We start from the raw sequence: 12,078 nt of genomic DNA, 5'->3' as shown, positions 1-12,078 counted from the left end.
ATTTAGTAGTGATACACCAGCATTTTAGATAGCCATTGAACATGAATTTATTATAAACATCAGCTGTTTAGGGAGTCCTTGAACATGAATTCATACAAATATTGATCAAGATAGATTATGTTCCTTTTTTTTTCAGAATTGTGCTTTGCAGTACACAGATATGATGGAAAATTCAGATCTTCCAAAGTGAGTCATATTGAATTTTAATTAGATGATTTCTATCATTACTTGTATCATTTAATTATAATAATAGTACTAATAATAATGATTGTTATTGTTATTATTATGTAAAATGTTTTTGATCTGTGCTAATTATTTCACTAATACTGTATGGAAGTCTATTGGCCAGTGTTTTGGCTGCGATTTTATAGTCTATGTTGAGTAGAGTCAAAGGGCGCCAGTTTTTACAATCTCTACTGTCCCCTTTACCCTTAAAAATTTGGACAACGACGCAACTTTATTGTGTTTGTGATAGCTCACCATAGTCATTTGCCTCATTGAGACTGTTTACAAGTAAGTTGCTTTAATTCATCCCAAAAAACTTTGTAAAATTCAACGAATAGGCCATCAATTCCAGAGCTCTTATTTAGGGCCATGTCGTCTAGGGCTTTTTTACATTCCTTAATTGTGAATCTCCCTTCACATTGTTCTGCAAAATCCTTACTAACTGTGGGTACTCGAATGTCCTGGATAAAATTATCGAATTAATCCGATATTACTTCGTATGTGGAAGTTGAGCAAAATATACTGTAGATTTATAGTATTTCACTTGTTTGAATATGTCATTCTATTCTTGAATGATTCATTATCATCCTGATTTTCATTGGCTGTCTGCTGAAATACCTAACTAAAAATGGGTTTTTGTGAAAGATTTTTTGTTAGAAGTAACAGGAAATTTACTCATTTTTTACAATGAAACTATTAGTTTTGGTGAAAAAAATTTACCAAGTATTACAAAGTCTATTATATTTTTAACAACAAAATATTACATTTATGTCTGAAAAATACACAATAGTCTACCTCAATACAAACACCTTAGATTTATAATAGAGAAATTCAAGAAAATTGTTAATTTTACTTAAAGAAAGGCATCGTGGGTTTTAGGTGCTGTATATTTTTTTTAAATTTTGAGTATTTGTTCTATTTGTGTGTCGGTGTATTTTTCCGACTGTTGTTTGACTTTCTGTTTGTTTGAAATATGGAAATAAAAAAAAAACAAAACAAAACATACAGTCATTCACATCACAACTCAGCCAAAGTAGATTGCGTTAGTTCGTGGAAACAAAAAAGCAAGTTAAAGTACGCACTGTTGTTGTTACAGATTTTTTAAAGAATACAAAATTGCTTGACAACCAATACACGCTTATTTTGATGCACTGTTTTACATGGCGCTTGATGCATGGACATATCTTGTTCAGTAACTTTTGCACCCCTAAGAGTTTCTTCATGTCTAAGATACCCGAAGAAACCAGACCAGCTACTTCCGTCTGTCCACATCTTTCTTAGTTATCTTAGTTGTTTTTTTTTCTGTTTTCATTGACCAAATTAAGTGGTTGGTTGGTTTGTTAGTTTGTTCAAACAATTTAATAAAAATGCAAAGATGCCTTATCATGTTACCAAATGTGTAGTGTAGTGATTAAACAAATGTACACAAAAACAGTCCTGTTTACATTAACAAAAAACACAAGGCCATCAACTGACTGCTTTAGTATAAGTTGCTGGTAAGGTAAAGGTTCATTAATGAGGTTCATTCATTTAAAGTTCTTGTTTAGTTGTTCATTTTATAGTTAAGTTTTCATGATATGTAAAAGATACGGCCTTGTGGAGGAACACTACCTTGGTGAACGAGCTTCCGTTGTAAAAGAAGATTTTATTATTATTATTATTATTATTATTATTATTATTATTATTATTATTATTATTATTATTATTATTATTATTAATAATTATTATTGTTATTATTATTATAATTATTAATAATAGAACATTCTAAAAAAACCAATATACATGCTTGCAATAGTGCCCAGTCCCACAAAATCATTCCAAAAGATATTATATTTGTTGAGCCACCATCCATATTTATTTTCCTGTTAAATTATTATTCCACATAAATTCCTTTAGTGAAAGTTTGTCTTAAATTGATTTTTTTAAGACGGAAAAGGAGTACAGATAAGGCCGAAGGTGATTCATTGGAGGTATTGATCGTTAGAAAGTTAACACATGAACGAATTGATGAATTGAAGAAACAAATTAAATCTGACCAGTTGCGATACAAGACCCTTCGACGAGAAATTGACCAATTAAAGGCAGGACAGCTAGATAAGGAAGTGCGGACCATGTGGGAGGAGCTACAGACGTAAGAAAAATTCAGTTTTCTTCTATCTGTAATTGACTTGATTAAATAAGTTTGCTGATTTGGTGAAAGTTTGACAAACTTTTCTTTTAAATGCAGGAAGGACAGAGAAGCTTCGGAGGAAGCAGGGGCAGAGAAGTTGGCTGTCGACAATGCAAGACTATCATCCTCAGGTAGGTTTAGCATGCATTTCAACAAATACATAATTTAAAAAAATGTATTTTCTACACGTTATTGTAATTTTAGGTGTGAGTCGTCATTATGATTGTTTTAATGAACATCTAACGATGTTTTATATGTATTCATTCATGTCTTGCTTAAATAAAGTGATAATTTATATGATCAGATTCAAATTCGTTTATTACACTACATTAAATTTCATTATATAAATATTTTCATTTTTTTAAACAAATAGTAATTTTGGCTTACTTGCAAAAATATATGTGTCATGAACATAAAAACATTACAAATTGAAGTAAAGATAAATCTATACACATAGATGCAATGCGCATCAACATGGGCAATCAGTGTTTCACTGAATGCGAATTGCCTGACAGATGCAATACGCATCGACATCACTAGGAATAAGGGACCTCTTGAATTGTAAGTTTCACTTTTATCAAAGGAAAAAATGTAGTCCGTGGAGGAGTAAAGAAACCATCACCTAAGCTGAAAAATTCACAAGAAACTGAGTCTACGTTAAGCAATGTAAGTTAGGCAGGGGTGTGGGAATTGTTTGATTTTATTAAAGTAACGAAAGGGACCTCCAGTTGCAAGCCTAAATTGACTTGCCCATTCATTTGGTCCCTTTTTCTGTACCCTTCTTTTCTGCATTCATTTGCCCCTTTTCCTGTGCCTTTTATTTGTCCATTCATTTGTTCCAGTTTCATGCCCTCTTTAATTGTCCATTTATTTGTTCACTTTTTTCTGTCCCCTTCACTATCCCATTACTTCTTCCTTTATATTATTTCTTTCACTTTCCAATCAATTAAAGTTTTTGTACAACATTCAAAAAAAGTGTTTTGTAATATTTCTGTATTATAAACACTATTTTAAAGCCATGTTACATTACAGGATATAGATACAATGGAAATTGATGTGGTATCAACAACTCCTCAAGCACCAACCCCACCACCAGTTTCAAAACCATTGCCTGTGCTACAAGATATCACCCCCATACCAACCAATGGTAAAGCTTCTCTGCTCTGTAAATTTTCTTTATGTTATAATCAAATATTTGCAAAATTAATGAAACCAAATTTGATGGTTAAAATTATTACATGAACATCAATGGATAAGGTTGTGTGAAGCAACAACAGAGTAATTATATTTTTGCCTGTTTAAATATTCTGTGTATTGTAGGAGGTACTTTGATTAATCGAATTGGACTAATTAAAAAATATATATATAAAGCAAAGTGATTAGAGCTAACAGGAAAAGCTAGCTTGTTTTTTATTCAAAAAGTAGTACACAAATAATATGTGATTGGAGAGTTTTTTAATCGATATAAGTATGTATGTGTATGTATATGTATGTACATATGAACATATATTATTATTTTACTGGATAATGCTTCTATAGTAGGAACTTCCTACAGCTGCAATCAGTCCTTCTTCATTTGAGGCCATTTTCTCTTGTCACTCGCGAGCATCCTTAGCTCCCCTAGTTTCTTGCCTGTTCTGAGAGTTCCCATTGTCGTCATTTTTGTATTAGATGTTTCCAGTAGAGAGAGTAGCAATGGCAAGAATACTGATGTTGGTAGAGCACACGATTCTGTGTCAATGGTAAGAAAACTAACCAATTATTAATGTTGCAAAAATGCATGTAAATTTGAATGTTCTCAGCATTGCATTTGGTTTGGGCTTAGGCCTGGGTCTGTGGTTTGTAATTGGGCATAGGGCCTGGTGGTTTGTAATTGTCAATTTTCTTTTAATATTCTTGATTATTATATTTATTTGTGTTAGTTTTAGTTTTCTTTTGTTTTTCGTATAGTTATCTGTGTTTGGAACTATGAGCATGCAAACAGTTATTTAAATTGATTTTGATTGCTGATGAATCATGTTTCTTGTTAAAGTACTGGAACAAAATCATAAAAACAACTATAAACATGACTCATAGATCTTCTTACAGTTAAGCCAAGATTCTGACCTAGACCACCATGCCTTGACAATATACTTTGCCTTCTAATTTCTAAACCTAACATCTCATAACAGATGCTTCAGATTAAGGTTGTAAATTAATGCAGGAGGCTGCATTTCCCTGGGAATGATCCTGCATTATCACATCTAGGATATTGCTCATCTTATATTTTTGGCCAGTGGAGCGTTTTGTACTATTTTGCTGCAAGTTAACACTAATATTAATCATACAGCACTACACATTACACCCAACGTTAAGCATAAGTAATATAAACAGCAGATATTTTGTTATTTTGCATTATGACTGCAAGTGCTTGCTCTTAGATTTGCATCATTTATCTTTAGGATGTTCAACAAGTTGCTGAAAAGCCTGGGAAGGGGGTACCTCCTCCATCAATTGAAGCAAAAGATAAAAAGAAAGTTGAAGCTAACCAACATGAGAAAACGTCAGAAAAGAAAAGGGAGGAGAAGCTTGATGTAAGCAAAGTAAAGAAATCTGAAGACTTGAAACATGAAAAGAGAAAAGGTGATAAATTTGATGCTAAGATGGATAAGGATGAGGACAAAATTGTAGAGCAGAAAGTGAAAAAAAATCTTGAGCAAACAATTGGAAAGAAAGACACAAGTCAAGAAAATACAGACAACCACAAAGAGAAGAAAGCTGATGTAAAATATGAACCAAAAAAAGATAAAAAAGAATACAAGCAGGAAGAAAAGGTAGAAAACAGGCAAAAATAAGAGAAATTTTCAATGACATAATGTCAACTTATTTTGCTAATGTCATTCATATAGCTAAATGTTATCATTCACTCTTTACCATCAGAACATAATTTAATCACTTAGTTGAAATAGCACTCTTTAAGTGTCCTTTCATAAAAGCAGCCAATATCATTATGTAACATCCATAAACTCTGAATATGTGTTGTCATAACCACTGACTATTACAATACTAACCACTGAATCACTTTCTTAAAATACCACTATATTTAATTATCCATTCTATCATAAAACAAGCCAAAATAATAAACTTTAACAATAGGTTACTTCAGTCATCCCGCCATCACAATACCAACCATAAGATGACTAATATTTCCCAAAGTACATTACTCTATTCATTTATAATTCCTACCACCATTTGTATCATTGACCTCAATTTAGAAAGCACTAGGTTAATGTAAACTCCCCTGTAACACTAACATCATAAAAAAAATCAAGAACCATGTACAAAAGCATGGTACAGTAATGTTAACATACTTCACATTAGCAATAAAATTGGGTTATGTAACATTTGTAAGCTCAATTCAACACCATTATACCAATGGTTTTCAGTTTAACGTTGACGGTATTAATATGATATTTGTATATTTCTCATTTAGTTTGGTAAGGTGTTATTGTATATAACGTACAACATTTGCTAGAATAATTATTGTTTTTTAATTGGCAGGGGCTATATTACACCAGTCTTAAACCAATTTCTGTTTCTGATTGAATGTTATTGTATGCATGGACTGGGTTTAAACACAATAACATCCATTCAGTAATCCAATACTGGCCTACTGTATGTCAGCTCCATGCATGGTCAGTCAGCTACAACAGACATGTGTTCCAATTCCATTTCTTATGTACTTACTACTGTAACTGTCAAGAGAACTGATGTTGTTTAAAAGATACTGTAATAGACCTACTGAGGTCTACAAATCTGTAGGATCTGATTGTGCGGTGTGTTTTAATAAGATATGTATTTGTATTTATTCAGAACAAAATTATTAAAACATAAGACACGGGAGCCAAAATGCTGAATTGTGAAATATGTTTACATCAAAATTAACTACCAAGTATTTTAGAAAATTATTAAACCACAGAAAAAAAAATATAAATAAATTGCGCTATCATGACTGTAAGAAAAATACAATAATTTGAAAAATAATAAAATTACTGTGCAATTATTTTATTATTAATTTAAAAATACATTGAAAAAATTAAATTGGAGTAAAAGTAATAATTTAATAAAAACATTAAATTGCTGTACAATTGTTTTACAAAAAGAGAAACAATATTTAAATTATTACCAGTTGTATTCTATATACATTGAAAAAATTATTAAATTGCAATATAAAAAAAATCATATGCGAAGTACTGTACAATAAGTTCAATAAATAAAAAAATTTGAACATATTTAACTAGTTGAAAAAATTAGATTTTGGCAAATAGCTAGTGTTCTTGACTATAATTGATGATCCTTTTTGTAATATAAGTTAATGAATATATTATTGTTATTAACCGCTTCTATAGTAGTAGGAACTTCCTACAGCTGCAATCAGTCCTTTATTACATATTTACTTTATTACATATTTACTTTATTACATGAACATCAATGGATAAGGTTGTGTGAAGCAACAACAGAGTAATTATATTTTTGCCTGTTTAAATATTCTGTGTATTGTAGGAGGTACTTTGATTAATCGAATTGGACTAATTAAAAAATATATATATAAAGCAAAGTGATTAGAGCTAACAGGAAAAGCTAGCTTGTTTTTTATCCAAAAAGTAGTACACAAATAATATGTGATTGGAGAGTTTTTTAATCGATATAAGTATGTATGTGTATGTATGTACATATGAACATATATTATTATTTTACTGGATACTGCTTCTATAGTAGTAGGAACTTCCTACAGCTGCAATCAGTCCTTCTTCATTTGAGGCCATTTTCTCTTGTCACTCGCGAGCATCCTTAGCTGCCCTAGTTTCTTGCCCGTTCTGAGAGTTCCCATTGTCGTCATTTTTGTATTAGATGTTTCCAGTAGAGAGAGTAGCAATGGCAAGAATACTGATGTTGGTAGAGCACACGATTCTGTGTCAATGGTAAGAAAACTAACCAATTATTAATGTTGCAAAAATGCATGTAAATTTGAATGTTCTCAGCATTGCATTTGGTTTGGGCTTAGGCCTGGGTCTGTGGTTTGTAATTGGGCATAGGGCCTGGTGGTTTGTAATTGTCAATTTTCTTTTAATATTCTTGATTTTTATATTTATTTATGTTAGTTTTAGTTTTCTTTTGTTTTTTGTATAGTTATCTGTGTTTGGAACTATGAGCATGCAAACAGTTATTTAAATTGATTTTGATTGCTGATGAATCATGTTTCTTGTTAAAGTACTGGAACAAAATCATAAAAACAACTATAAACATGACTCATAGATCTTCTTACAGTTAAGCCAAGTTTCTGACCTAGACCACCATGCCTTGACAATAAACTTTGCCTTCTAATTTCTAAACCTAACATCTCATAACAGATGCTTGAGATTAAGGTTGTAAATTAATGCAGGAGGCTGCATTTCCCTGGGAATGATCCTGCATTATCACATCTAGGATATTGCTCATCTTATGTTTTTGGCCAGTGGAGCGTTTTGTACTATTTTGCTGCAAGTTAACACTAAGTTAGCACTACACATTACACCCAACGTTAAGCATAATTAATATAAACAGCAGATGTTTTGTTATTTTGCATTATGACTGCAAGTGCTTGCTCTTAGATTTGCATCATTTATCTTTAGGATGTTCAACAAGTTGCTGAAAAGCCTGGGAAGGGGGTACCTCCTCCATCAATTGAAGCAAAAGATAAAAAGAAAGTTGAAGCTAACCAACATGAGAAAACATCAGAAAAGAAAAGGGAGGAGAAGCTTGATGTAAGCAAAGTAAAGAAATCTGAAGACTTGAAACATGAAAAGAGAAAAGGTGATAAATTTGATGCTAAGATGGATAAGGATGAGGACAAAATTGTAGAGCAGAAAGTGAAAAAAAATCTTGAGCAAACAATTGGAAAGAAAGACACAAGTCAAGAAAATACAGACAACCACAAAGAGAAGAAAGCTGATGTAAAATATGAACCAAAAAAAGATAAAAAAGAATACAAGCAGGAAGAAAAGGTAGAAAACAGGCAAAAATAAGAGAAATTTTCAATGACATAATGTCAAATTATTTTGCTAATGTCATTCATATAGCTAAATGTTATCATTCACTCTTTACCATCAGAACATAATTTAATCACTTAGTTGAAATAGCACTCTTTAAGTGTCCTTTCATAAAAGCAGCCAATATCATTATGTAACATCCATAAACTCTGAATATGTGTTGTCATAACCACTGACTATTACAATACTAACCACTGAATCACTTTCTTAAAATACCACTATATTTAATTATCCATTCTATCATAAAACAAGCCAAATTAATAAACTTTAACACTAGGTTACTTCAGTCATCCCTCCATCACAATACCAACCATAAGATGACTAATATTTACCAAAGTACATTACTTTATTCATTTATAATTCCTACCACCATTTGTATCATTGACCTCACTTTAGAAAGCACTAGGTTAATGTAAAAGCAGCCAATATCATTATGTAACATCCATAAACTCTGAATATGTGTTGTCATAACCACTGTCTATTACAATACTAACCACTGAATCACTTTCTTAAAATACCACTATATTTAATTATCCATTCTATCATAAAACAAGCCAAAATAATAAACTTTAACACTAGGTTACTTCAGTCATCCCTCCAGCACAATACCAACCATAAGATGACTAATATTTACCAAAGTACATTACTTTATTCATTTATAATTCCTACCATCATTTGTATCATTGACCTCACTTTAGAAAGCACTAGGTTAATGTAAACTCCCCTGTAACACTAACGTCATAAAAAAAATCAAGAACCACGTACAAAAGCATGGTACAGTAATGTTAACATACTTCACATTAGCAATAAAATTGGGTTATGTAACCTTTTTAAGCTCAATTCAACACCATTATACCAATGGTTTTCAGTTTAACGTTGACGGTATTAATATGATATTTGTATATTTCTCATTTAGTTTGGTAAGGTGTTATTGTATATAACGTACAACATTTGCTATTTCATATTTGGTATGCTATTATTGCCTTACTCTGCTCTTTTTGTACTGTACTTTCATTTAGGAGTTTTTATTAACATACCATTAGAATTTCACATATATTTAAAACCAGTATTAATACCTTGTTATTCTTTTTTTTATCAGTTAATATATAAGTCTGATTTCCTTCAAAAGCTCATACAATGTCCATCTACACTACATCCAGGTTCTATGCATGCATAATTATAGCATATAATTTTGTTCAAAATCTCTGATATAATTTTCCATTTGGTTTTTGGGATTTTTAATTTTTGAATGCAGCTATTTCACTTTTTGTTTTTTTTAATTCTTTATTTAAAACAATGCAAAGTACAAACTAAAAAAGAAAGCAAAAGTTACAAATTGCCCATATCTGCCTGATGCTAATGGCAAATTGTTTGCAATAGGGTCTGCATAAAATTCTAGAAAATATTTTGACAGACTCTCAGACATCTAACTACAATAAAAACAGATCATCATATTGCAATAAAAGTATTAGAGGTGTTTGGTAGAAATGTTTTAATAGTGGTTTATTTTCCAACAGACAAGCACCAAGACACAGTCAACAAAGGCTTCACCAGCTGGTAAAGAACTCCATCCTGCAGTAGGTTACATTTTCTCTATGGTTACACGGTGCTAATTCTATTATTATCATTAGCCATTCTTTGGTAGAATATTTGGCTACCAATGACTAGCATGCCTGGTATGGTATTAGGGCTTCAAGTCACACACAACTAACCTAGTCTAACCAAAAGACCGAAAACATTTATGTACTTGAATGATGAAATATTGCATTAAAAAAATCTGTATACATAAATGATTCCAGGGTAAGCCCAAAATAAGGAATTGGTGAAACAACATGAGTGTACATAAATGATTCTATGGTAAGCCCCAATGTGTGTGTTCCATAATATTGTAAAATATTGAGTCTACTAATGTTTGAAATTACAGACTGAAGGAGAACACACAGACAGCAGTAAAGTCATGTCTAAGGATGGTGTCACCAAACAAGCAGCAGCTCCAGAAACTTCAAAACCGGATGAGATGAAACAAACTAAAAAGGTGATTTTGAAGAAACCTGAAAAAAGGAAGAGTGGACGAGGAAAACGAAAATCATCAGTAAGTTTAACTGAAAGGAATGTACTTTCTTTCTACTTTTAATAAAGAAGCCCTACATAAAAAAAAATCTATTTTTCTCCACTCCTGGGGCGGATTGCTGTAAGTGTTCTTTAGACGGTCTAAATGCTTAGCCAGCTTTAATCGTAAAGTCATTACTGGTCTATGTTTATGGACCATTGCTATAACGCGGCCTAACCAGTTAGCCGTCTTAAATTTTAATGGTGCTACAGGTACTAGACCTAGATCGTCAAAGACAAAGAATCGCACGACAAATATTCCGCAAGATTCTCAGCGTCTGTAAAAACCGGGCTACGTTTATTTACGTTCATTTTGATAAATACGTATGTTTTGACAACCACAACAGCGCCCTCAATTTTAAGTTACTAGGGAGTGCTTGTTTGCATTTCAATTCTCAAAGCGGTCTCAACGTTTATATAGCAATGGTCTTTGCATAGTGACTTTAGTAAGACCGTCTAAGTGATAAAGCCAGCTTTAATCGAGGACTACCAATTAAGACCGTTTTACAGCAATCTGCCCCTGGATCACTAGTTCAAGGACAAAATATTTGGCCACTAATGGATCCAATATCATGTAAAATATTTTGTATGTTTTTATTTTTGATTTGTTGTACTTTATTTAGGAACTTGCTTGTATTATGAGCAGTAATAGTTCGCACTTCATCACATGCTTTTCTACATGTTAGGATACGCAGGAGGATGGTGGTGAAAAAAAAGACAAGTCATCAGACCCATCATCCATTGATGATGAGAAGAACGAAGACAAGAGTGAAACAAGTGAGATGGAAGAAGTAGAAACCAGGCGGTCTGAAAGTGACCGAGATGACCAGTCCATTCGTGGTGTAGCTTTCTGTGAATCCATGCCAAACAGTCCTGCTTCTATTACACCAAGGTATTCACATTTTTTGTGTTTTCTTCTAGAATAGGATTACATGTGAAAATGTGTTTTAACAAGATTTTAACAGAGGGCCTTACCCACCACTCTGATAGTAATGATGATAATATTAAAATTAAGTACTTTGTATCAGCATTAATTATGCTTTATGTATGTGCACTGCTGTCTCTTATACACATCTAGATGTGTATAAGAGACAGTCATACGAGTGTCTCTCTAAGCCTAACTTAATCTACAAACAGGCTGCTTACAAATCAATCCTATCCTATTTAGCCTCATCATACAAGTTCTAAATCTTAATGTATTTGCATCTTGTAATTGGCATTTTATCCTTAGGGATCGAGACTTATCAACAAAGTCATAGACATGTTTTAATTTGTATTGGTTTGCCTAAGTAGTGGCTTTGGGCAAGAAACTTTGTGTTTTTCAGGAAAATATATTGGTGCCAAGCAGGAAGGGAACGATTTGCAATGCAATTATTCTGGTGCTATATAAGGTGCACAACTGGGAATATCCTCAAGGAGCAGATAAAGTTACAAATGTTACATGGCATTTAATGTATCCAATTACCTCAATTTTATATATTGTTTGTTGGTCCGCGCGAAGCACTG

The 12,078-nt window shown here is 32.1% G+C and overlaps 1 protein-coding gene across 1 annotated transcript; it reads left to right on the top strand.

Moving 5' to 3' along the window:
• The first annotated feature begins 133 nt into the window (after nt 1-133).
• On the top strand, nt 134-11,831 carry LOC117122380 (serine/arginine-rich splicing factor 4-like). Its single transcript, XM_033267929.1, has 11 exons — nt 134-186; nt 2,153-2,356; nt 2,453-2,526; nt 2,979-3,061; nt 3,428-3,542; nt 4,067-4,137; nt 4,837-5,208; nt 9,981-10,040; nt 10,388-10,555; nt 11,259-11,464; nt 11,804-11,831. The coding sequence occupies exons 1-11, from the start codon at nt 161-163 to the stop codon at nt 11,829-11,831; spliced, it is 1,407 nt and encodes a 468-aa protein (XP_033123820.1). The 5' UTR covers nt 134-160.
• The last annotated feature ends 247 nt before the right edge of the window (nt 11,832-12,078 follow it).

Source organism: Anneissia japonica, unplaced genomic scaffold (assembly GCF_011630105.1).
Source record: "Anneissia japonica isolate Jap-2015-1 unplaced genomic scaffold, ASM1163010v1 scaffold288121_len269371_cov247, whole genome shotgun sequence".
Lineage (NCBI taxonomy): Eukaryota > Metazoa > Echinodermata > Crinoidea > Comatulida > Comatulidae > Anneissia > Anneissia japonica.
The sequence above is the reverse complement of the archived record's forward strand: the minus strand, read 5'-3'. Positions and strand labels throughout refer to the sequence as shown.